The sequence below is a fragment of the Ambystoma mexicanum genome, chromosome 3q (genome assembly GCF_040938575.1).
Source record: "Ambystoma mexicanum isolate Mex_15411 chromosome 3q, UKY_AmexF1_1, whole genome shotgun sequence".
Taxonomy (NCBI): Eukaryota; Metazoa; Chordata; class Amphibia; order Caudata; family Ambystomatidae; genus Ambystoma; species Ambystoma mexicanum.
In genome coordinates, this window is record NC_090926.1 from 1024697116 (window position 1) to 1024724251 (window position 27136).

At 47.9% G+C, this 27136-nt stretch overlaps 1 protein-coding gene across 2 annotated transcripts in view; it reads right to left on the reverse strand.

Moving 5' to 3' along the window:
* The window catches only part of CCDC40 (coiled-coil domain 40 molecular ruler complex subunit), a 599189-nt gene that overhangs the window by 346105 nt on the left and 225948 nt on the right, over positions 1–27136 (reverse strand). For both annotated transcript variants that reach the window (XM_069655198.1, XM_069655197.1), the window contains one exon: positions 25080–25262. In XM_069655198.1, the coding sequence (XP_069511299.1) occupies positions 25080–25262 (183 nt within the window). The remainder of the gene's footprint in view (positions 1–25079; positions 25263–27136) is intronic.

The window sequence follows — 27136 nt, forward strand, 5'->3', positions numbered from 1 at the left end:
ATACGTGGGAGGAACATCCATTCGAAAGAACGTTACCATGGGTAAGTAGCTTGTTCTTCGAATGGATTGTGTCCTCCCCCGTATTCCTCATTTTATGTATGTATTCCTGGAGGAGTAAGTCCAGATTTTCAGACTCATAATAATTTTGAAGTTCCTTCATAGGTCGGCGTGCACAGAAAGTAGCACTGCCTTTCCAAATAAACCTTCCCGGCTTGAGGAAGAGTCCAGATTATAGTGTTTGGTAAAGGTGTGTACGGACGACCAGGTGGCTGCCGCACAAATATCTATAATTGGGACACCCCTCTGTAATGCAGAGGAAGTAGCCATGCCACTGGTTGAATGAGCTCTAAGACCTTCAAGGGGATACTTTGCTGCTAATCTGTAGCATTCAGATATTCCCAAAATAATCCATCTTGACAACGTTTGTTTTGAAATTGACATACCCAACTTGTGGCCCGTGTAACCTACAAAAAGTTGATCATCGTGTCTTATCTTAAACATCCTGGAGATGTAAAATGTCAGTGCACGCCTGGGATCAAGCCTGTGTAATCTCTCCTCTTCCTTTCCAGGATGAGGAGAAGGACACAATGAAGGTAAAATTATTTTATGAGTTAAATGGAACTCAGACACAATCTTAGGCAAGAAGGTCAGTTTCACTTTAAGGACCACCTTGTCCTTATAGAAGATTGTATAAGGAAGCTGACAGGACAAGGCCTGAAGATCGTTCACTATTCGGGCTGATGTAATGGCCACTAAAAGGATGGTCTTTAAAGTTAATAACCTTAAAGGACAAGTATGGATAGGCTCAAAACTAACACACATTAGAAATCTCAATACTAAGTTGAGGTCCCAGGTCGGCACTTGAAATGGGACTGGGGGAAATGTATTTGTCAGTCCTTTTAAGAATTGTATCACAAGGGCAATCTTGAAGAAAGATACCTCTTCAGAGAGAGAGAGAGAGAGAGAGAGAGAGCGAGAGAGAGAGAGAAAGAGAGAAATAGGGAGAGAGAGAGAGATAGAGAGAGAGAGCGAGAGAGAGAGAGAGAGAGAGAGAGAGAGTCCATCCTCTTTGTGGAAGACGTATCGGAGGGCAGATGGACATGGCCAGAAGGTCCGGGACCACGTCCTCCTGGCCCAATTCGGAGCAATTAGGATTATGGATTTCCTGAACCTCCTGAACCTTCAGATGACTTGAGGAATTACGGCAATTGGATGAGAAGCATACAGGAGTGGAAACTGCCAGTCCACTACGAACGCATCTCCTAGAGCTTCTCTTAGGGGAAATTCCCTTCAGCAGTACAGTTCGCACTTCCGGTTGACCCTGGTCACGAACAGATCCACTTGGGGGGTTCCCCAATGGGTGAAGATCTCTTGAAGGACTTTCTGAGCTAGTTCCCACTCATGGGAGACTGTGCTCTGCCTGCTCAGAGCGTCTGCGGCCGTATTCTCCACTCCGGCTAGGTGAACAACTATAATCCCGGTTATTCCCTTGACAGACCTCCAAACTATTATTTTACGGATTTTTCTAATTAATTCCACAAACACTACAACTCCCCAGATTCTCACCCTTCCGATTTTACCAACCCTCCTAGGATGAGGAAAAAGGACCCAGGAGACAGAATAATTCCCCATAGGAATAAGAGGGCTATTCCTCCCTATGAGAGCCCGCCATTTTGTCCCAATTTTGAGGCCAGGCAAGATCAGGCAATCAGCTTTGATTACACACACCTGACGTCCATTTGTCTTCCCCACAGGAATAAAAGGCAGAGCAGGAAAGCACACTTTGAGCAAGGGAAAACACACAAGGAAGCAGCAGTTCCGAGGTGGCAGTTTAATACGGCAAGACCAGAAAGGGCTGAAAGGAGGGAATTGCTGTTAGCCTTTTCAGAGGAAGAAAAGTGCTACTTTCATGAGCACTCGAGAATAAGAAACATAAGACAGAATTAAAGCTGAAGAAAGGTGCATTGTGTGTCGAAGGTACCTGGGGCTCTCCCGCATCAATAGCCGAGGCGGCGAAAAGCAAAGCCTCTCCAGTAAAGTCAGCACAGCCGGTGAGTCAGGGAGACTGATAGACCGGTCTGCGTAAGAACCAAGGTTGCAAGCGGAATGTTGTATGCAGAAATCTGCAAAGACCACAGTGTAAGGCGTATGTGATGAGCGACGCAAATATAATTGAATATACAAGGAGTGATTGAACTTATGAAACCAGGGCGGATGCCATATACAGAGTGGTCCGGTGCTATGTGGGTGCTCATTCGAAGGTCTCTGTTAGGTATCCACCTGAGAGTGGAAAATTGTGAACTGTGAAATCGAGGCGGTCCTGCAATGGGTCAAGCCAAGCCCTGTGCACATTCGAAAGTCTTTGATAGCTAATACGAACTGTAATTTGTACAAGTCAGCTGAGGGAGACTAATTGTGAAAAAGGGATCTGAGCCCGGCTGAAGGGGATCCGGGGTGAACCGTGAGTCACCCAATAAAAGATATTCTATAAGCGTTGGAGAAGAGGATCTGAGCCCGGAAGAGGGGGATCCCAACTAAAGGTTGTGGTCGAAAAGGTATCTGAGCAAAGCTGAGGGGGATCCAGGATGAAGCGTGAATCGCCCCGACTTGAATATTTGTGAAGGAACTTTCCGTTGTTTTGGAACGTCAGGCCATCTGAATCAAGAGACTTTGATAACTTAAGAGACTTGGGCACAGAAGGCCCTGATGTTGGTAATTGAACTGTGTCCTTGTGCCGATGAAGCCCAAGAGTGTGCTATGCTCGAGTGGACCGCCTTGTCCGTGCTGAAAACGTGGGGAAGAGAGGCCAATGGCCAGAACATCCTGACTTAACATTTTGTGAACGCTTCTTTCTTTTTCATGAACATTTCCCCACACTATTTGTAAATTAGCGGTAAGGATTGGAAATAGATTTTTTAGTATAGGCCCTTTTATTTTGAAAAGACTACACTAGGATGGCATTATTATTATTTGACGGTTGTAGCTTGCTCCCATCTTTAGATTTAGGTTTAGATACGTGTTTATCACAACCTTGAGAAAGTACAATAAACACCCTTCAACTGTGGTCACTGTGTCTGTCTTACTTTGATACCATGCCTTCCTTACAGTATTAAGCGTGTTACAAGTAAGCAATTATAATTATATTCCCTCACTGTGCTTGTTTAGTTTTCAAGCTGTTTTAAAAAAAAAGTTCCAGAAGTTAATGCCGTGAACAATGGTTATGTTTTCTGACTCGTGGAACAAGGTCCGAGATTTCATTTTCCTTTGGTTTGCATTTGGTTGTCTTTTTTTGTGTGCGCATGTAAAAGTTGCCACTGCATTGTGGTGTAGTTATTGTGCACATGTAATAGAGAATTTTGTTTTTGTCTGTTGTACCCCGAGATGGATTATTTCTTTTTTTTATGGAAAGGGTGGATCTCTAGGAAAATGACCTCTGTGTGGGTACGCTTTTGCATGATGATGGGCAGTTTCCAACTTCAGGTTGTGTGAGTGTTGTCTGGGTAGTGGCCTCTATGTCTAACTACTTGCAAGTTTCTTCAACGACTCTAGAGTGTGTTCCTAGTTGTTGCAACATTGTTTAGTTCTCACATTGTTTCCTTCTCATCATATATGTTACTGCCAGGTGTACCACTTTTTGTCTTCCTTTGTGAGGATGGTGTGTTCTGTGTTTAGGAAGGTAGTCGACTACGTGCCCCATCTGTGATGTTGTACTTTGCTTGTGTGCGACACTACCAGGTTGTTGTTTGCTGAATGGTCTGGATGTATGGTTAGCGCTTGGGTGTGTACGATTTGGTTGGTTGGCTCTATGATGAGTGGTTGGGTTGATTGTATGGTCTCCGGGTGTGGGTGAAAATTGGTTGTTACGTACGCCGTTGTGTGTCACCATTGCTATAGTGTGACACCACTGTTCCTAAATGTTAAATGAATGTACCGGGCACATGAATATGGTTGCGGTACCGTTGTTTGTCAACCCATTCTGTTCTTGTCTGCTTTCTGGTTCCCTTGTGTGGCTTGCAGTTTATGTGGGTTGAGTGTGTGCCAGGATGTGACAGATCCTGTGGCTGGGGTGGCAGTCCCAGGTGGATGGAAGCTTTGTAATGTTGGTTGGTTTTGATTGTTCCTGATTGATTGCGTTGCCAATTGTACGGAGGTGGATGTTGTGATGTTGTCTTTTTGTCTCAGTTCTGTTTTTTCGATGAAACATATAGGAGGAACACCCAGGCGTGCCCCATAACTGATGCACTCTTCATGAGAGGGAAGTGTAAGAAAACGTAAACTGTACTGTGGGGTAGGATGGGAGGGTCGATGAGGAATACGTGGGAGGAGCATCCAGTCGAAAGAACGTTACAGTTGGTAAGTAACTTGTTCTTCGAATGGATTGTGTCCTCCCACGTATTCCTCATCTTATGATAGACTCCCATAGAAGTGGCAATTTTGGAGGTGGGAGTACTAATTACAGTTTTCATGTACAGAATGCAGAACTGCTTTGGCAAATAACCCCTCATTGGAGGAGGCAGTATCCAAGCAGTAATGCTTGATAAAAATATGCATTGTGAACCAAGTTGCAGCTGCACAAATATCTGCTGCCGGGACTCCCCTCTTTAAAGCCACAGAAGTAGCCATTCCCCTTGTAGAATGAGCTTGAAGCCCATCTGGTGGGTCTTTTCCCGACAATTTGTAACATTCAATTATGGCCAAAATGATCCAGCGGGATATGGTCTGCTTTGTTACCAATAAGCCCAGTTTATGACCAGTATAACCCACAAACAATTGGTCATCTTGTTGTAATTTAGACATGTAAAAAATGTAAATGTAAAAACTAAGAACCCTCTTGGGATCTAGTCTATGCAGTCTCTCCTCTTCCTTGCTCAAATGAGGAGGAGGATAACATGTTGATAGTATTATTTTTTGTGACAAATGGAAGTCCGAAACTACCTTTGGTAAAAAGCAAGGTTTAACTTTAAGGACTATCTTATCCTTATAAAAAATAGTATATGATGGTTTGCATGAGAGAGCCTGAAGTTCACTAACCCTGCGGACTGATGATAGAGCCACAAGAAGGACAGTTTTAGTGTTAAAAGCCTCAATGGACAGGAGTGCAGAGGCTCAAAAGGTATGCAAGTCAAGAATTTTAGTACTAAATTTAAATCCCAAGTTGGGACATGAAAAGGTACTGGAGGGTATACGTTAGTAAGCCCTTTTAAGAATTTATTAATGGTATTTTGAAATATGAAACCTCTTCCGAGGTGCGCTTGAAAATGGACAGCGCAGCAAGGTATCCTTTGATTGTTCCTATCTGGAGCCCCAGATTAGCTAAATGTAAAAGAAAATAGAGCACTACTGGAGTCCCACATTGAAAAGGGTCCACATCCTTATCTTTGCACCAGTTGCTAAACCTGTTCCAGTGACATCGGTACAAATATTTTGTTGCTGGCCTTCTGGCCGAAAGCAAAACTTCCATTACGTCATCCGGAAGATCTCAATCCTTGTATCTCAACCTCTCAGAAACCATGCGTGAAGGTTGAGTGTCTTGATCTCTGGATGGAGAACCCGACCTTCCTCTTGCGAGAGAAGATACTCTCTTTGTGGAAGACGTATTGGAGGGCAGATGGACATGTCTAGAAGGTCCGGGTACCACGTCCTCCTGGCCCAATCCGGGGCAATTAGGATAATGGTTTTCCTGAACTTTCTCAACCTCCTGATTACTTGAGGAATCACGGGGACCGGGGGAAACGCATACAGTAGTGGAAACTTCCACTCCACCACGAATGCGTCTCCCAGAGCTCCTCTTTGAGGAAATTCCCTTGAGCAGTACTGATCGCACTTCCGGTTGATCTCGGTGGTGAACAGATCCACTTGAGGGGTTCCCCAAAGGGCGAAGATCTCCAGAAGGACTTCCTGAGCTAGCTCCCACTCGTGGGAGACTGTGCTCTGCCTGCTCAGAGCGTCTGCCGCCGTGTTCTTCTCTCCGGCTAGGTGAATTGCCGATAGAAAGATTCCCTCTCGTATTGCCCAGAACCAGAGCTGCATTGCCTCTTTGCACAGTGGTAGTGACCCTACACCTCCTCTCTTGTTGAGATAGTACATGGCCACTGTATTGTCCGCCATTATCAGGACATTCTTGCCCTGTACAGAGGGCAGAAAGGCCTTCAGCGCTAGTCTGATTGCCCTCAGCTCCAAAAGGTTGATGTGTAGTTTGGACTCCGATAGAGACCAAAGCCCGCTGATTGTCAGATCGTTGGTGTGTGCTCCCCACCCCGTGAGTGAGGCGTCCGTCACTACTGTTATCTCCGGCCATGGTTGCCAAAAAGATTCTCCCTTGAGAATGTTGTCGTTGCAAGCCCACCATAGAAGATCCAGAGCAACTGCGCTCGGGACTTGTAGAAGATCCGACATATTCCCTGAGAACTGGGACCACTGAGTTCTGAGTGCCCATTGAAGGGATCTCATTCTCAACCTGGCCTCTGGTACCAGGAAAATGCAGGATGCCATGAGGCCGAGCAACCTGAGAAAATCGAAGGCCGGTAGACATTGGGCATTCTGGAACTTTGTTACCATCTGATGGATGTGGAGGGCTCTTTTCCCGAGGAAGTATCGAAGACTGCCCCGATAAACTGGAGTTTTTGGGATGATATCATATGGGACTTCTTGAAATTGAGGGAGAAGCCCAATTTGTGGAGAAAATGGCAGGTGATCGAAAGATGTTCCTGAGCTTGTATTGGAGAACTTGCTCTGATCAACCAGTTGTCCAGGTAGGGATATATGTGAATACCTTCTCTCCTGAGACTCGCTGCCACAACCGCCAACAGTTTGGTGAAAACCCTCGGGGCGGAGGTCAAACCGAATGGCAGAACTCGAAACTGATGTTGCCAATCGCGAACCTCAGGTACTTTCTGTGCTTTGGATGAATTAGCACATCAAAGTAGGCATCCTGAAGGTCCAATGATACCAACCAATCTTGGAGTTGGAGAGCCTGAAGGATCTGAGAAAGAGTCACCATCTTGAACTTGTCCTTCCTGAGAAACTTGTTCAAGTTTCTCAAGTCCAAGATGGGTCTCAGTCCTCTGTCCTTTTTTGGAATGAGAAAGTATGGGGATTACAAACCCCTGTTCCTTTCCGCTACAGGTACCTGCTCTATGGCACCTTTCTCTAGCAGGGTTAAAATTTCCTGCAACAGGAGCGGATCTGGAATTTTGACGGAGTTGGCTCCCGGTGGATGATTCTGAGGCCTTTTTAGGAAGGGGAGACAGTAACCTTGGGCTACTGTTTCCAGTGCCCAAGCATCTGAGGTAATGCCCCACCATTCCTTCAGATGCTGAGAGATCCTGCCTCCCACTGGTGTTTTGTGCAACAAGGTCTCAGAGGGATTTGGAGGCAGCTGCAGGAGTGTCTGAGGGTACAGATGCCGCTCCTAAGGCTGATTCTGCACCTCTTTCTCGTGCTCCACGAGGGAATTTTCTTTTGCCCCTTTGAGAAGCCTGTTCTCTTCCTCTACTAAATGAGGAGTAGTAACGAAAAGAACGACCCCTCCAGGAAGATGAGCCGGAATAGGGTTTTAGAGGCTGGCGCATGGAGGCGCTAAGCGATTTAGCTGCCGCTTTCGAGGTCTGAAGTTTTTCTAGGCTTTCATCAGCCTTGCTGCCAAACAGCCTCGAGCCATCAAAGGGCATGTTAAGGAGTCTGGCATGCACGTCTGGTGCAAACCCCGACTTCCTCAACCACACAAATCTGCGTAGCACAATGCTTGCAGCCATGGATCTGCTGATACTATCAGCAGTATCCAGTCCAGACTGGAGACATTCCCAGGCATCAACTTTTTTATCTTCTCTATCTGGAGGGTTAGTGGGATATGCAGTTTGCTTTGATGTGGATGCTGCCTGAATGACTAGACTTTCTGGAGTCGGATGCTTGTTTAAGTATTCGGGATCCGTACCAGCTGGTCTGTATTTCTTGGGAAAATTACTATCTGCACCATTAATGCTTTCAGGCTTTTCCCAGTTTTTCTCCACCGTCCTCTGAAGAGCCCTCTGAAAGGGGAGAACTGGATCTTTTTGAGGACCTCTGACAATTATATCCGTCATGTCATCCTGTTCAAAAACAGGTGAAGTGTTACCCCAACCCATATACTCAATTACTCTGGTCATAAGACTCCTGTACCCATCGTCTGCATGCTCTGCAGGATCTGATCTGGCAAACTCTAATTCTGGGGAGGTGTCAATTCCACTGGCTGAATGTAGAGTGTCACTCAGGTCTCTCATTTTAGATTTTTGATCAGTGAGTTCCTTAGGAACTTGCTTTGTGCCATATGAAACTCCAAAAGGAGTATGTTGTCTTCCTCTGAGCCAGATGCCTCATAAATTGAGGGCATGGACTTAAAAAAAGTCTGATCCGGGCAACGGATTGAATCCTCTTTCTACCTCTACCATACGCGTGGAAGAAATAGAGAAATCCTTCGAAGTTGTCGAAGGAATCTTCGATGACTTCGACACGGACGTCAAGGTTGTTTTTGGTTTCGATGCCGAAACGGTTCACGCCGATGGCGTCGATGAAATCGTCGAATCCTTCGACGACTTATGTTTTTCATATGGCACCGGAGAGGTGCTCGACTCTCGAAGGGTCCTCGACGACTTGGCATCGACTCGAGTTAGACATCGAATTTCTTCGGTCGACTCTGAAGATGATGAGGGAGATCTACGTCTCCTCTTCATTTTTTTGGACGAGGAAGAAGAGTGTCTCGATCTACTCCTAGATCGAGATCTCTTGGAGTGCCTATGGCGATCCGATTCCTTCGAATCAGTCGCTTTCTTATGTTTTTTGGACGTAGCCTTCTTAGAGGCTTCCCTCCCCACCGACAGTTTACCTCTCCTCTCACGAAGAGCTTTCTCGGTCATGAATTGGCAGGAACCACAGTCGTCGGTCCGGTGACTGGAACCAAGACACCAGAGACAAACCCGGTGAGGATCCGTGATCGACATTTTTGATCCACAGTCTACGCACTTCTTGAACCCAGTCTTGGGTGTCGAAGGAGTCGAAGATGACGACATTTTCTTCACAGAAAATCGCAAGCACGCCGTTCTCCATAGCAAAGCAATCGGAAAAACGGAACTGAAGCAACGGCCGCGGCTCGAGCTATTTATACCATCGGTGACGTCGACAGAGTACGGAGTCCGTCGAAGGACAATCAATGCCACGACCTCGAGCACAGCGCCCTCTGCCGAGAGAAAGTTTTTTTTCCGAAGCAGCGAAGCTGGAGATAACGAATTATCATAAAATGAGGAATATGTGGGAGGACCCAATCCATTCGAAAGATTACCTTGTAACCCTATGTTTCTACAACTGGTCTGTGAGCCACGCAATCACCTCGCCCAAACGACTTCACTATAACATATGGCATCTGAGTAAATTTCCCCTTTACCGCTGCAGGGGGTCCCACGGGGGCAGGTGGGTCCCATGGGTGAGAGTATTTCCCGTAGGATGTCTTTAAAAAAGAATCGTCTCATTTGAGGGCTTGTCATGAAGCCCTTGAACCTGGTCATCATGAACTCAACCAATGTGCTGGGAAATGTCCTTTGGCCTACTCCCGTTGCACAAATGGGTTGCTGCAGATGCAGCTGTACCTTCTGTCCCCTCAGGTATGGGTTTGTGTGCACAGGATGCTGGAAACAAAGCTGAAAAGCATGAGGTGTATGTTCCTGTGTCAGACCAATGGGTTCTGCCGAGAGTACTTCTGTTTCTCCCGTAGTGGCTGTTTGAACTGAAACGTGCAGGGGTTCCACCTCTGTTTCTGGTGTCCTTCCCTCTGCAGCGGGGTCATTTCCGCAGTTTGCCCAGCATTGTCACTCGCACATGCAATCTCGTGATTGAGTACGTTAGTGTGATGCTGTCCCCTTTAAGAATGTGTGCCATGACTTCATGCTGAATGACTCCCAATAAGAGGAGCCTCAGCCGGCACGTCCAGCAGAATGGCACTTTTGTCTCTGTGTCTCAGGTTGACGCTGTGTGATCACGGTACTGCACCCACTGATCTGGATGCCCGCAGATCAGTGTGTGTGACCTAGGTGTCCTCAGGCCACTGTCCAGCCATGTGATCATGGGAGAGCCCAGGTGCCCCTGGCAACTGTATCCCGCTGTGCTACTATGGCACTGTAACTGTATAGGTATCTGGTCATTGCATCAAATGCAATAGCATTGAAGGCCATACCAGGGGAAAAAACGCATAGAAAAAAAGCATTGAAGGCTTTTTGTTTTTAAGGTAAAGGGTTTAGTGTAATAAAAATGTGTTTTAAAAGTTAAAAAGGGAGATTAGGGGGGGACCCCCATTAAAATAAAATGCATTCAATGCTTTTTTTCGATGTTTTTTTCTCTGGTATGGCATTCGATGCTATTGCATTCGATGCAATGACTAGGAACCACTGTATGACGGGTGCTCCCAGCAACGATCCAGCTGGCCGTGTGCCTACGAGCCAGGCCCACAACAGTTAGTGTTTCCACAAATCTGCCATAGGCCACCCGGCCAAGAGCAGAAGAGCGGTGAACCTGCACACTCAGTCTTCCTGAGGCTCTGTGCGATCCCTACCATGCATGCAAGGGGTAACTGAGTGTAATTTTTTCTCTTCTGTGTGCCTTGTACCAACAGGCGCATGCCCAGTCCTCATTCTGTGGGACATCAAGAGTATGAAGTAAAGGAGACAGGACATAAGAGTACAATTGTTTATATTGTATGTGTTGTATGTGTTGGGCATACACAAATAGTTAGGTTAGACAGGGATTTGGCCAGGTTTGTAGGTCAACAAAATGAGCATTTTGGGAAAATATTCCTTCTTCATTTGTACAACTGTAATTATATTATATCCATACTTGTACACATATTTGGCAAACATAAAAATACAAATATTGGTTTCCAATTACTTTTGTTGACCTGGAACAGGTTTGCTCAACAAAGCAGTAGATAGGTTAATAAAAACAACCACTGGGATAATGCATATTTCAACAGAACCTACACAATATATTCCTCTGCATGTTTCATCAAAGATTGCTGACCTAACCATAACTAATTTCCAGTGTGCTTTCACTGACATGCATTGCATTTTTAAGACTTGGAAAAAAAGGAAATGACAGATAATATAGAGATGGTAGATATGGGGATGACATGAACCTCCCTGTACAGTGAATCACTGTAGTCATGACTCATCAACATAGTGTAATACCTTCCTTTAAATGCAGTGATTTGCTTCTGTCCAGATACAGCAAGCCCCTTATTACACAACATGTATTAATAGACCAAATAATGTATTTAATTTTAAAACACTTGCCTCACACCATTTCTATCAATGAGTAAGCCATTTAATGAAGCCTGGGGTACCTTCTAAAAAGAATTCAGCAAATGATTGCACCTTTGGTGCATGCTTTCACTGAGAGCTAGGTACTGTAATGAAGCCAAGTGGGGGCCAATGAGACAGAAAGACGTAACAATTAGGCTTTTAAAACTAACAAACAACAATTACTCCACTCAGGTACAGAATAGGAAGCCGCCTTCTCAAGGTGGAAGACAGGCAACCAAATGTTTTGATGGGTCCTTTTAGTACGACACCAGTAGATAATATGTCACTCTCAGAACCCAACAGTTTCAATGTCCTAGGCCTGGCGATCCTGTGGCTATGGTCACTCCTTCTCCACAGTCCTTTTGGTGTCTACCTCCTTATTGACTACTAAGGTTCCAGAGGCCTTCATGGCTACTCTCAAGGTCAGCGCGAGCAGTTATAGGAGTGCTAGGTCTTGTCAGTCTCTGCCATGCTTTTAGTAGGTAGGCTGGCATATTGTAGGGAGGGATTCCTGTCTCCGGTTCTGCAGCTTGCTTACCACTGTCTTATTTTACTTTCTGGCTACCCTCTTCTGTGCTTGGTATCAGTCTTCAGAAATGGGGTTGCTCTTCTTTCTACGTCCCACTAACATCTTCCTTGTGCAATAGAAGCAGTGTGCTTTTACTTCCTCTCAACCCCACTGGTCCAGGATCGGGACTGAGGCCTTTCTCCCTGCCCTTTCTACTTCTTGGCCTATTGTAAGAAGCTTGCTGTTCCAGCTCACTCCTCCACACACCACCACCACCTGTCCTGAGCCAGCTGGGCCCATCTGCGACTTGTAATACTCTCTGACTCTAATATTCCCTCTATTTTTAATCTCCTCCACCTGCTCCTCCTTCAATTTTTTATTTCCATCCAGTCTCCAACTGCTTTACCATCTCCTCGCTGACAAACTCTCCTTCCAATTACTTCTGGCTCTCTGGTCCCAAAAACGACCTTTCCAAAACCTTCTCCCGCTCTAGGTCTCACAAACTCCCTTTGCACCTCTTTCTACCACTATGGTTTCACAAAGCTATCTTCTAGATCCTTCTCTCCCCCTGGGCTCACAAATGTTCATTCTAGCTCCTTCTTCGCACCTGGTCTCACACAATATCTTCTCCTCTCGCCCTCTGGTCCTCAATCTCTTTTACAAGCTCCTCTGTGTACTCACAAATATCTTTTCACCCTCTCTCCATCTCTACTCCTTCTTCCAGGCTGCCTCAACCATCTCTCTCCCAACAGCATCAGTCTTCCATCTCCACACTCCACAACAGACTAAGTGGGAACCAGAGTCTATATAGGCTGGTAACTACTTATCCTGGGCTGGACTACAATAAAGGATCTGCACCTGTGTTTAAGTTTGGGCTCACTGGGGACTGACTTGGCTCCCTAGGATCACCTGATACTGAATGGCAGTTTGGGCACTGGACTATGCCTTTATGAGGTATGATTGCCATCTTGGTACCCAGGAAGGTCATTCTGGCGTTCGCTTAAATTTCGACCTCTGCTGGGCTATCTGCTCCCGGGTTCCATCTGTCATGGAATTCCTTGAATTCCTCGGACGTCCTAAGGTTCTCCTTTCGATCTGTCAGGCAGAATGGTGCTTCTCCCCAAGGGCTGTGGATAGACATTCCCCATGTACTATCGGGCCTGGATCCTGTTGTTAAGTCGCACCCTACATCTGGCGAGATCTTCTTCCCCTGTGGGCCATCTAGGTCTCTTCTCGAGCTGGGCCCTGCTAGGATGCAATACCCTGATCTTGGCACCTTTTCCAGCTGCTACCTGGGCTAACAAATGGAGGTGAGCCATTAGCTCGCCAGATCAGATATGGATGGACATCCAAGTCAGGTTAACTACCAGGACGGCTAATCCTTCTTGGCAATCCTCTGGACCCAGGATACTTGAGTTTATTATATTCTTGACTGGGCCGGTATAAGGAGTCTTCTGTCTGTCCCATACAAGACCTTGAGGATTCTAATTGTTAACCCTCTATCCACCAGGACTCCAACTTGTCCGGAGAAAAATGTGTAAGTCTGGGGCCCAGAAGCTCTGACAGATAGGCATCTGAGCGGCAGTGGTCTTGATAATAAACCATAGGAGAGGTATACTTCCTGGTGCGCTAGGGCTATCCTCAGGTACTGCTCATTGTACTGCTTTTCTGAAGTTGTGACTTGTCCCGCCCGCTCGCCTGAGGGGAAACGAAAGGTCTGGGAGCATGGTTGGGGGGCAGCTATTGTTGCCGAAGGGATGGGGTTTCCTGTCTAGGTTTAGCAATGAAGTAACTGGTCCGGCTACCTTGAAGAGAGGGTTGCAATTTCTTGCATGTTGTAGGCTTTCCAGGGGTCACCATATCCTATCAAAAAACCATTTGGTATACCAAATGGAAAAGTCCAAAAACCAAACCAAAACAAAAGTATCATGTTTTAGGGTTGCCCGCAGCTTTTTAGTGCCCAACCAGGTCCGGTGTGCTGATGTAAGGAGGCAGATGCATGGGCAAAACCTCTTTACTGGCAGGAGAATCCGCTTTGGCTCCGGTAAAATAGCCACATTTGGGAAGTGATTATCTGGTGGTTGATTGATCCAGGGAGGAGGGTCCCCTCAAATATCAGGACCAGGGCCAAAGTCTTTCCTTTCTCTTTGCCCTTCTCATCTCTGAGCCTATTTTAAGTTCCCTGTCCCTGCGCATTCCTCCCCTTGCCTCCATCACCTGTTTTGGCCTGCACAGCCAGGTAAAACCATTGTGCTCTAGCTGGCTAACCTCCTCCCTCTGGTGTTCCTTCTCATCAGTCTCCACTCCATAATACCTCTCTACACCCACTCTCTCACTCGGTCCATCCTTTCCCCTTTGCTCCTTTTGAGGTTGGTATCTCTCTTTGTCATCTTCCTCCTTATGATCCACCTCCTCCTCCCTCTTACATGTTTCAGCATAGGTTTACACACTAAGGAACAAGTTACTTACCAGTAACTATTGTTCAACCGCATGGGTCTGGCATGGATTTGCATGCTCATGAATATTCCCCGTCGTCAGGCCGGTAATCCTCGGTAACGGAAAAAACTGTTTCACTTTCACTTATAAACTTTAGTTCTCTTCTAGGCCAATCACTGAACTCTGGGTCATACTGCACCCAGCCAATGACTGCCCTCTCCCTAAGCCCCTCCTCTGGCAGCCATCTTCAGATTTGGTAGCACGTAAAGTGGCAGTATGACCAAAAAGAGCCGGCGAGGGGCAGGAGGGAGGGTTTGCATGTGAATCCCTGCCAGACCCATGCTGGAGAACAATAGTTACAGGTAAGTAACTTGTTCCTTCTCCAGCATGGGGTCTGGCATGGATTCACATGCTCATGAATAAGGAAGACATTGCAGTACAATATTACACAACCACAGGAGATGGCAAGCCTCAACAGAAGCAATTACTCTTGCCTCCGGAACAGGCTCACCTTCAAGCGAACAGGTTGCGCAGCACTGCTTGGCCGACCCTGGACTCCTCCCTGGAATCCCTGTCGATGCAGTAGAATCTCGTGAAGGTGTGCTTAGACCTCCACGTAGCAGCCCTGCAGATGTCCAGCATGCGCCACATCCAGCGAGTGCAAAGTCCTTTCTGCCGGCAATGAAGGTTTCTGAAAAAACACAGGCAACACCAAATGCTTGTTGAGGTAGAATTCATACGGATCCTTTGGCATGAAGGTGGGGCGTGCTCGTAGCACCATCCTCTATTCAAGAAAAGTCAGATATGGCTGTTTGCAGGATAGGGCCTGGATCTCACCCACCCTCCTAGCAGAGGTGGTGGCCAACAGGAAAGCCATTTTCCATGAGAGGGACTTGAGAGGGGCTTGATGTATTCCAATGCTGGGGCAGGAGCCTTCACCGGCGGGGACGATCGTTTGAGGAACTCCTTGGTGAGACGGTGGGACCAAAGAGAAGATAGTCCTGGAGACCTGGTGGAGCGGGAGATAGCCGCCAGATGCACTTTGATAGAGGTGTGAGCCAGCCCAGCCTTGGCCAAGGATAACAAGTACGGAAGAATCTGCTGGGCCGTGATCCTCAGAGGGTTGATCTGCGTCTGGCACCACGTAGCAAAGCGCTTCCACTTGTGCCCGTAGCACTTAAGAGTCGACAACGCTCTGGCCCTGAAGTCTGCTGGAAACTCATACCCTCGGAACTCTAGGGCTGCAGGAGCCAAGCCCTCAAGTTCAGCGATGCTGGGTCGTGGTGCAGGATTACGCCTCCTCTGGTGAGCAGATCCGCAACTACTGGCAGCTTGACTGGAGGTGACGTTGGAGGTTCGGGTACCAAATCTGCCTCGGCCATGCTGGGGCGTCAAGGATCATCTTGCATCGGCACTGAGAGTTGACGGATGACTCGCAGCAGGAAAGGCAATGGAGGGAACACGTATAGGAACGGGCCTTCCCACAGGAAGGAGAAAGAGTCCCCCATGCTCCTCAGCTGGTGGAACCCGATGGTGAATTTCTGGCATTTGGAGTTTGTCGCCGTCGCAAACAGATCGATCTGGGGTCTACTCCACTTGAGGAAGATGTGGTCCACCCGATCCTATCGAAGTTCGCATTCGTGGCAGAAGCGCAGCTCCCTGCTGAGGTAGTCGGAGATGGTGTTCTTGACTCCTGATAGGTGAAATGAGATGAGGAACATCCCTTGGACGACGGCCCAGTGCCACAAATCCTGCACCTCTCTGGAGAGCGCTGGGGATCGGGTGCCCCCCTGCTTCCTAATGTAGAACATTGTGGTGGTTTTGTCCGTGAAGGTCCTCACCACTTTGCCCTACAGGGACAGAAGGAACGACTTGAGGGCCCAGAACATTGCCTGCAGCTCCAGGACAATGATGAGGAGATCCCTCTCCTCCGGTAGCTACAGGCCTCTGGCGTGGAATCATCCGGTGTGGGCTCCCCAGCCCGCCAGCAAAGCGTACGTGGTGACCGTCTCATGGTACGAGGGGCTCTGAAAACCTGTATCCCCGGCGATGCTAGAACATACGCCCCACTCCCTTATCGCTCAACTGAACTCCTCGTTGAGAACAATCTTGTCTGCAAAGCTTCTGGACTCCTGGATCCAGCGAGCATCCATAAACTCCTGAAGGGGTCGCATCCGCAACCTGCAGAGCCGGATCAGGTATATCCACAACGACCTCATGCCGAGCAGTGACTTGATGGTCCGCACTGCGAGGCTCTTCAGTGCCAACAGTCGGTGTACCTTGCCCAGCAGGGCCGCTATCTGTTCTTCCGAGGGAGACGCCAGGCAGGAGACCGTGTTGAGCATGGCCCCCAGGAACAGTGCATTCTGCAATGGTATCAAGTAGGACTTTGGATAGTTAACAGAGAACCCCCAGATCCATCAGCAGCCGGACGATCCTCTCCGTGTGTTCGACGGCCAGTTTCCTTGACTTGGCCCGGGTGAGCCAGTCGTTGAGGTACAGGTACACATGTATCCCCTGTAGACGCAGATGGCCGCCACTGGTGCCAGGCACTTCTTAAAACACCCTGGGCGCCGACTTCAGTCTGAAGGGGAAGGTCTTGAATTGATAGTGCCTTCCCTGTACTACAAAGCGCAGGAACTGCCGATGCTTCTCATGAATGGGGACATGGAAGCGTGCGTCCTCCAGATCCAGCGATGTCAAGAAGTCTCCTTCTTCCAGTTGGACAAGCACGTGCTGCAACTTGACCATCCTGAATTTCTGGGACTTGAGGAATTTGTTGAGATGCTGCAGGTCTAGAATGGGCCTCCAGCACCCGGTCTTCATCTTTACCAAGAAGTATCTGGAGTGGACTCTGGAGCCCTGGAGTCGCTTTGGAACCAGCTCTATCACCCTTTTCTTATCATGGCCTGTACCTGCCGCAGGAGCTGAGGGATGTGTTGCTCTTGCTAGGCCACCGGAGGAATCCAAGGACACTTTTGCTGGAAGACCGTGTGTCCGTGAGCGAGAGCGTCCATCACACATCAGTCGGTGGAGATCTTCTTCCACTCGCTGACGAATCCCGCAGGCTGGGCTCGCACAGGGGTGCATGGCTGGGGGCCCAACGTCATGGCCGGTTCAATCTTGCTTCAGGCCCTGCGTGCCGCCTTGGGAGCGATGATGACGTTGGCTACTTCCACTGAAAGCCTTGGAACAGCCTCTGTAGGCCTCCTGGGTCATGGACCGGGAGGGCTGACGGTACAAAGAGGACTACTCACCGGAGGCACGAAAGGAGGGGCAGTGTTGTTCAATAGTGCCCAGGGCACGGGCCATCTCCGTGTGAGTTCTAATGGCCTGCAATGGCTCGCTGACAGCCTTGCCAAACGAGGTTGTCCCCATCGAAGGGCATGTCCAGCACCCTCGCCTGGACCTCCTGAAGGAAGTTGGTGGCTCTCAGCCAGCCACGACGACGGAGGCAGACACTGTTCCCGATCTGCCAGTACCGTGTGTCTGCGACGTCCAGGGCCACAGTGATGGCATGGTCCGATGCCACCTCCCCCCTCGAGAGGATCGAAAGCACCTCAACCCGCTTGTCGTCAGGTAAAAACTCCAGCAGCGGTCCATCTTATACCACAGTTCCCTGTTGTAACTGGCCAGGATTGCAAGTCTGCCTTGACTGTTGATGCCGCCGAGTAGATCACCTTTCTTCCCATGGCATCTAACTTTTTCCCCTCCGGTGAAATGTAGGATGAAGACGAGGGGTTAGACGACTTCTTTTATGCCACCGCCGAAACCACCGAGTCCGGGGAAGGCTGCGAATGTAGGAACTTGGGTGCGGACTCCAGCACCTAGTATTTTTTCTCCAGCGTATCCCTCTTGGCCGTGGCCGTATGTCTCATCAAAGCTAGGCACTCAGCGTAAATATCATCCAGGAGAGGCACCGCCAAAATGGTCCTGCTCCTGGCCTTGTGCCGTTGGTATAGGAAATCTTCCTTCTTGGTCTCATCAGGCATCAGTTGGAAGAGCTTGGACACTCTGCCGACCATGGCATGGAACAACCCCACCTCATGTAAGGGAGAAGCCCTTGGCTGCGGCGAACCACCCGCTGTGGTCATGACGTTGTCCGTGTCCGTAGTCATGGTGTCCATCCCTGGGTCCCTAGGGGGGAGGGCACATGCAGAGTTTGATGTGGCGGCGTAGGGTGCTGCATTTTCTTTTTCGGTGGACAATGGCCGCCGGGACAATGGCCGGGGCCGGTGGTATCGCCGGCAACCTTTTCTGAATTTCAGACACCAGGGTGTGTAGGTCCGGTACCACGTTCTCCTGGCTCAGTCTGGGGCAATTAGGATCATGGTCCTCCGGAATCTTCTCAACCTCCTGATGATTTGAGGAATGACAGGGACTGGTGGAAACGCGTACAGGAGTGGAAACTCCCAGTCCACTACGAACGCGTCCCCTAGAGCTCCTCTCGGGGGAAATTCCCTTGAACAAAACAGATCGCACTTCCTGTTGGTACTGGTGGTGAACAGATCCACTTGAGGGGTTCCCCAAAGGGCGAAGATCTCCTGAAGGACTTACTGAGCTAGTTCCCACTCGTGGGAGACTGTGCCCTGCCTGCTCAGAGCGTCCGCCGTCAAGTTCTTCTCTCCGGCTAGCTGAACTGCTGATAGAGTGATTCCTTCTTGAATTGCCCAAAACCAGAGCTGCATTGCATCTCTGCACAGTGGCAGTGATCCTACGCCTCCTCTTTTGTTCAGGTAGTGCATGGCCACTGTGTTGTCCGTCATTATCAGGACATTTTTCCCCTGTACAAATGGCAAAAAAGCCTTCAGAGCTAGTCTGATTGTTCTCCGCTCTAACAGGTTGATATGTAGTCTGATGGTCAAGTGTTTGGTATGGGCTCCCCACCCTGTGAGTGAGGCATCTGTGACTACTGTTATCTCCGGCTATGGTTGCCAAAACAGTTCTCCCTTCAAGATGTTTTTCTGGCAGGCCCACCACTGAAGATCTCGAGCCACCTTGTCCGGAACCTGAAGGAGGTCTGTCATTCTGCCTGAGAATTGTGACCACTGAGTTCTCAGTGCCCACTGAAGAGATCTCATTCTCAGGCGAGCCTCTGGCACAAGGAAGATGCAGGATGCCATGAGGCCTAGCAACCTCAAAAAGTCGAAGGCTGGGAGACGTTGGGCATTTTGAAACTTGGTGACCATCTGCAGAATATCTTGAGCCCTCACCTCTGGTGGCGAGGCTTTTCCCAGGGAAGTGTCCAGGACCGCTCCAATGAACTGGAGTCTCTGTGATGGTATCATCTGTGACTTCTTAAAATTGAGGGAGAAGCCCAGTTTGTGAAGGAAGTGGCAGACATAATCTAGCTGAATCTGAGCTTGTTCCGGAGATACAGCTCTGATCAGCCAATCGTCCAGGTAGGGGTAGACGTGAATCCCTTCCCTCCTTAGACTTGCAGCCACTACCGACATTATCTTGGTGAAGACCCTTGGGGCGGAGGTCAGCCCAAATGGCAGAACTCGAAATTGATAATGAGAGCCGCCAATTGCGAACCTCAGGTATTTCCTGTGTTTGAGATGGATTGGCATATGGAAATAAGCATCCTGGAGGTCCAGAGATACCAGCCAGTCCTGGAGCTGGAGGGCCTGAAGGATCTGAGATAGGGTTACCATCCTGAACTTGTCCTTCCTGAGGAACTTGTTCAATTCTCCTAAGTCCAAGATAGGTCTCAGTCCTCCATCTTTCTTCGGTATGAGAAAGTAGGGGGAGTACCAGCCCTTGTTCCTCTCCGCTACAGGTACCGGTTCTATGGCACCTTTCTCTAGCAGGTCTACAATTTCCTGCAAGAGGAGCGGATATGGAAATTTCAGAGAGCTGTTCCCCGGTGGATGACTCTGAGGGATGCGTTGAAAAGGCAGGCAGTAACCTTGGGCAACTGTCTCCAATGCCCAAGCATCTGACGTAATAGCCTGCCATTCCGTCAGATGTTGAGTTAACCAGCTCCCTACTGGTGTCTTGTGAGGAGAGTCCTCAGAGCGGTTTGGAGGCGGCTGATACAGATGCCGTGGGTAAAGAGGCACCTGCTGCTGCTGCAGCTTTTGTATTTTTAACCCGTCCACCTCGGGTGAATTTTTTCGGACCCCTTTCAACCGGCTATCCTCTGCCTCTTCCGAATGCGGAATAGAAGCGAAAGGACTTACCTCTCCAAGAGGTTCCTGAGGGGCGATATGGTGTCTGATGGATTGCAGCTCCCAGGGATTTTGCTGCTGCCTTTGATATTTGAAGCTTTTCTAAACTGTCATCCGCCTTCTTACCAAACAAGGAAGAGCCGTCAAAGGGCATATTCAAGAGTCTGCTTTGCACATCTGGAGCAAAACCAGACTTCGCAACCAAGCAAATCTCCTGGTTGTTGTACTTGCCACCATGGCCTGCTGATGCTGTCAGCAGAATCTATGCCAGTTTGAAGGGATTCGCACATTGCGTCTTTACCATCCTTAATGATGTTTAGAAACGCTTCCCTTTCTTCTCCCTCCGGGAGGCAGTCAGCCGCTGATGAAGCACACTCCCAAAGTGATTTCAACGCCATGCTACATGGAGAAAATACTTTTTTGGCCATAGAGTCATACCTCTTGTCATCCCTGTCCTGTGGAACAGTAGGGTAAGCCGATTTACTACCTGATGAAGTTGCTGCCTGCACAACCAGACTCTCCGGAGTTGGGTGTCTGGATAAATATTCAGGGTCAGCAGTAGACACCCTATACTTGGCTGATAATTTTTTGTTAACCGCCGGGATAACCTCAGGGGTTTCCCAGTTTGCCAATATTTTCCTTTGTAATGCCACATGAAATGGCACCACAGGATCCTCCTGTGGACCTTTAACCAAAATGTCTGCGAGGTCGTCTTGCTGAAAAGCAGGTGAGCGTGTAGACCACCTCATAAACTCTACTATCCTTGCCATCAGGGTTCTATAAGGGGTTTCGGCATGTTCCCCTGGGTCTGGTTTGGCAAATTCCACTTCTGGGGAAGTGTCCAACCCACTTGCTTCATGTAAGGATTCTTGGAGGTCCTTAAACCTACTTTCCTCAGAGGTAAATTCCTCTGGTACAGGAGTAGCAGATCCCTGCAACTCAAAAGGTCTCTCCTGATCCAAATTCTCCCCTTCTTCATAAATAGATGCTAAGGCTCTGGAATGATCAGATCTTGGAAATGGTATAAATCCCATTTGCAGAGCAGAAGGGGCCAAATTCGTCATAATTTGCTGAGAAAACGTTGACGTTGTCGACGCGGACGTTAAAGGCTTCGAAGCCATCGAAAAAGGCATCGAGAAAGTTGGTAGAGGCCTCAAGGAACTCGAGAGTATCGGAATTCTACTCGAGGTTGTCGATGACATTCTCGTGATCGAGGATCTGGGTATGGCCACTGGCTGTGGGGTTGCAGTGGGTTTTTCCTTTCTCGGCGTCGATGTCGGCGTCGAAGACGGCGTCGAATTGACTGACCTGTGCGTCGAAGAACCCTTCGATAATGGCGTCAAAGACGCCGATCTATGCGTCAAAGGGATCTTCGACGACGGCGTCGAAGACACGACTTTGCCTTTACTCGACGGTTCATGACGCTCTCGAGTAGCTTCTTTCGCCGGGTGCTGCGACTCGCAGCGTTTTGATTTTTTGGGTCTTTCACCCAGGGTATCACCCTCAGCAGTCTTCGAGGGGGTCGAGGCCGCTTTCTCGAAGACGCTAAGCTCTTTTTCCTGAATTCCTCCCACTCAGCCTGAGAGCTATGTTTTGTGGGGCAGGAGACCCTTTTCGGGGAAACGGAAGAAGAAGACGACGAGGAAGGGTATCTTCGACGTCTCTTTTTTGAATGCTTAGACCTCGAAGAGTGATGGGAACTGCTTCGAGACCTAGAACGAGAATGTCTTTTGTGATGGCGAGGAGACGAATGTCTCGACTCCGCCAAGGAAACTTTCGAAGAAGTTTTAACTGCCTTACCTCTCTCGAGCTTCCCCTTACGCTCCTTCAAGGCTTTCGCTGTCATGGACATGCAGTCCTCGCACTCGGAACAATGGTGCTCGACTCCCAGGCACCACAAACAGATCCTGTGAGGATCCATCAACGACATTTTTGTTTGACAGTCTCAACATTTTTTGAAGCCGGACCGTGGAGTCGTCGGTTCGGATGAGAAAGCCATCGAGTACGAGTCGGTATTCTCGAGGAATAATGAAGTATATTTGACTGAAGAACTGAGCAACGATATTCCGAGGCCCCACGAAGCGGGGAAAAACGGAACTGAGCAACGGATCGTGCGCGAGTCTATTAATATGCGTGATGACGTCGGCGCCGATACGGAGGCTGTCAAGGGACATCAGCTCGAGGGACGTCGACGCGCAGCGCCCTCTACTGAAAATGTTTTCCGAGGCCAGCAAGCTGGAGATGATCTATCAAAGATAAGGAATACTTCGGAGGACACAATCCCTTCAAAACTGTTTTTTCTTTTACCAAGGATTTCCGGCCTGACGACAGGGAATATTCATGAGCATGTGAATCCATGCCAGATCACATGCTGGAGAATCTGATATTCTCCACTACCAATCTGCTCTTGATTGCCAGTGTCATTCTCTTGGTTTGCTATGCTAATATTTTCTCTATTCCCAAACTCCTCCTTTTTCTCTTAGTATGCTCTTCCTCCAATCTTCTCTCTCCTTCCACTCCCCAACTGCTTCACCACCATCTCCTACTTTGGTAACCAGCTCTCTTTTCAAGTTATTCTCCCTTGTTGAGCTCCAGCTCTTTCCCCACTTCCTTCTTCCCCTCTGGCCTCACAAACTTTCTTTCTACTTCCTTCCTCCCTGCTGGTCTCATACGCTCTCTTTATAGTTCTTTCTCCTCCTCGGGTCACACAAACTTTAATTCCAATTCCTTCTCCCCCTCTGCTATCACAAATGTTCTTCTCGCACAAACTCGGGTTCCTAATCTCTTCTCCAACCTCCTCTGTGTACTTGCCAATATCTTCTTGCCCTCTCTCTCCAGATCCAATCCTTACCCCCAGTCTTTTTCTCTCTCTCTCTCTCTCTCTCCCAGTCGCATCACTTTTATTTTCCAGGCTCTACCATAGACTGGGAGCCGGAGTATGAATAGGCTGGTGACAACTCCCTCTAGGATTGACTATGGCAAAGGGTCTTAGCCTGTGTGTTTAATTTTGGTTCCCCTGGGAATGACTGGGCTCGCTTGGATCAACTGGAACTGACTGGCTGGACTATGCCTTTAAGAAGCATGGCGGCTATCTTGGATTTCATCCCGACTATTGTGTCAAGGCTTTGAGCTATAAAGAAGATGCAGCTCTCTGGCTTCTTCAGCAGGTGTGTGCTCATTGGAACCAACTAAGGGGCCTTTGCGGTACTTACCCATCCTGATAGGATTTTGGAAGTTAAGGGGGTATGGGTTTACGGCTGCAAGGATTCTATGGGTCCAGTGGCATAAGCGTGCTGAGAAAGGTTTGCAGACCAAACACGGTTTAAGGGCCTGTATGACAGACCACCCATCAAATTTCATAGGGGGGAAAGGGTCGGATTCAGCTGATATGAGGCAGGTATCCGTATGCCCTCTGGATGAGTTTGGGTCTAGTAAGCGAGAGCTTTACATGCTCTCCCTCAGCATGTGGGTTGATGGAGCTGCAGCATCTTAATGTTCTCTCCCCTGTTAGGGAAATCAAGGGGGGTGCACAAAGAATTCTCTCCCTACCAACGCCAATGGAGCTTCTCCTTTGATACTATCAGAGTCAGCTAGTGGACTTAGTCACAAGGGCCATTGTCAACCTAGTTGCCCTAGTGACAAGTCCCGGCCGCTGAAAATTGGGGGTGTTATAAGCTAGAAGACACAGTGCCACTGGTTCCACATCACGTAGCAGGTGATGGTTTGAAGCCTCCTTGGTCACCTTCTAAAGTAAGGCAGGGCACTTTCTCACAGTCCCTAAACATAAACTACAGGGAACGTGTGACAAGTATCTGCAGAGAGAACAGTTGTTTACAAGAGTTCACATGAAAGAGTATCATTACGGGTCTTTAATTTACATGTACTACTGACTGATACTTCCTAGATTAAAACATTATCAACTTTAACTGTGCAAGCATTCCAAATAATGTATTTTACCTAATAATGTATGAAAAACAAATAACTCACTTCTGTTTAAAAGGACAGCCTTAGCAAGTTCAGTGTAGTATAGGCAGTCACAGGTATTTGTGCAATTGCAAGCGGACATCTTAACACACAAGTTACAATATGTGCGCTTTGCAGATGTAGATAACCATTAGCGATTCTACTACTCAGCACACAGAATAAACAAAAGCAAAATACATTGCTGATAAAAGGATTTCTGTGCAGTCAGGCACACCAGTCGTGCTGAACAGGTTTTGGAGCAAGACGGATATCTTTATAGAGAGCCAAAAATCAAAGTGAATGACTTTCTGCATTCTGGTTTACTGTTCTGTTTCATTATTAAATAGGATGACTAAAAAAGCAACCATCTACTAACTGCGGCAATACACACTAATTATACCAATTGATTTTGGCACAATTAAAACTTGCTCAACCAAAATGTGGCTGCAATCCTGACCTATAAAGGTGTTCGGTGTGAAATGGATAAATGGCTGACGATGCATTCTACTGGTGAAGGAGCTGGAACTGTACAAATCCAATGCAGGAGGGATTTCAATCTCTCATTCCCTACCCATTTTGAGCTCCCATTGCAGAGAAAATATAAATTGGACAATGGGGAGTCGACGGTGATGACGAACTGGATATGATCGTTTCCAAAAGTATGTTAAGGATTCTTACTTGCTTAGCCCTCCGGCCCTGGGCTCTGTTGATCAGTTGCATGGAGTATTTTGCAGCCTTGCTGAGCGTGATCTTTTCCTGAATCTTTGCCAGGATCTGCTTCTCCAGCTCCAACTTGATTTGTGACTCCTTCTCAATCTGCTTGCGGACTGCAGACATCTCACCCATGCGTGCAGCCCGCTCCTGTGGGATAATCACATAATAATGGAAAAGGCTGAGAGGCAGGCAGGTGAATAGCAGCATCAGACAAATCTCTTACCCTGGACTGTCCCTTCCTAAATGGGCCAGAAGCAGACTGACCTGACTCTGATTTTTGGACAGACCACATTTCTGAAATATCAGTTTCATGGCAAGCAAGGATGGCATGCAGCCGTCTCTACATCATCCGTAGCATTCGTTTCAGGACCATCATGCACTCCTTTGTTGGGCTGCCCACTGCAGTATTAAGTATAGTACAAAGTGGAAATATTGCTAAAGGATACTTCATTCATCACACAGTCATCTACCAGCAGTCTCACAGACTACAATTACACCAATCTGCGGATCCAAAAAGCTTTTTTTCATGGAGAGTTGAGAGATAAATAGCAGTGAATCTCTCTTCCTCCTGAACACCTCCCGCTGTCAGCTGTCAGCTGTGAGATGTTCCAGGGCTAAGTGAGTGGTGGGAGATAAGGATCATTTGAATGCATGGGGTGGAGGCAGTGTTTTACATGCAGCTGGGTAGGAAATGTAAGACACAGAGAAAGAGTAGGATTTGTTGGGAGGGCTCAGCACTCATAGGACAAAGTGAGCAGGTAATATGACGGGGCACAAGATGACAAATAGGGAGCAGAAAACCTACATGTGGTGTCCAAAGGGTGCAGTGAGGTGGGTTAAAGACTGACAAGTATTGAGTAGAGTGAGAGGTCAGGAATATCAAGGGCAAAAGAAGAGGGAATACAGAAGAGGATATCCTCTGCACTCCCTCCTCTACTCTGTTTAAGACAACCTACCCAATCTTTAAGTCACCAGGGGAAAGCACTTTTGGGGACTTTTTTCTGTGTGTTTTCTATTTAGTATTCAGAAGAGATAAACACATTTGTATTCATGTGCTCCCTATTACAATCAGTGTTGCTGGTCAACCTTACAGGAACTATAACAACTGGATTAGGCATTGCACCAGCCCGTGCAGTGCAATGCACAGGCTGCAATGTGTAAGCATACAAGAGCTGGCTAAGAAAATAAGCAATTTAACAAAGGCATTTTAAGAGGGGAAATACTTTGATGGTGCCACAGAAATGGGAATGCTAATATAAGGTTTACATGCCTGGATATCACTAAGGTGGTGAGCTGGCACGGTGTCCAGTCAAATGGTCGACAGATAAATGGTCGACAGGACAAATGGTCGACACAATTTGGTCGACAGGTCAAATGGTCTCAAATTTTTTTTAAATTTATATATTTTTTTTGGTTTTCATTCAGGGAAAAAAATGGGTTTTTAGCAAAAAAAAGGGGGTTGGGGGGACCCCCCCCCCCCACAAAAAAAAAGTGAAAAAACCAAAACAAAAAAAAAAAATTCAACCATTTGACCTGTCGACCTTTTGGTGTCGACCATTTGTCCTGTCGACCATTTTCTTTCGACCAAATGACCTAGAACCAGCTGGCACAGCATAAACAATCTGGGAAAGGCACCAGAGCCCAAGGTAAGGCCTTTCTTCACTCAGGCCTATAACCTGGACTCTAGCACATTACTGGCCAATCAAGCACATATTTGCTGGTAGTGTTGCTATTTGAAAAGTTCAGACATTATCTGCCTCATAACTGACATTCCCTTGAGCAAGAGAGATTCTAAGACAAAGCTCATTATACGTATGTGTGGACACAATGAATGACAATGGATAACAATGGATGGAACGGGATTTCAAGATGGCCGCCTATAGGAAGGGCGTTTAGGTGATCGCTCCGTCCATACACAGCGGCCAAGTCGAGATACAGTGGGTGCGAAAGCCCTCCTCGATCTATGACCACAATGGAGAAGGTCGGCAGCAACCCATCACCCAATCATTAACGCTTGATGG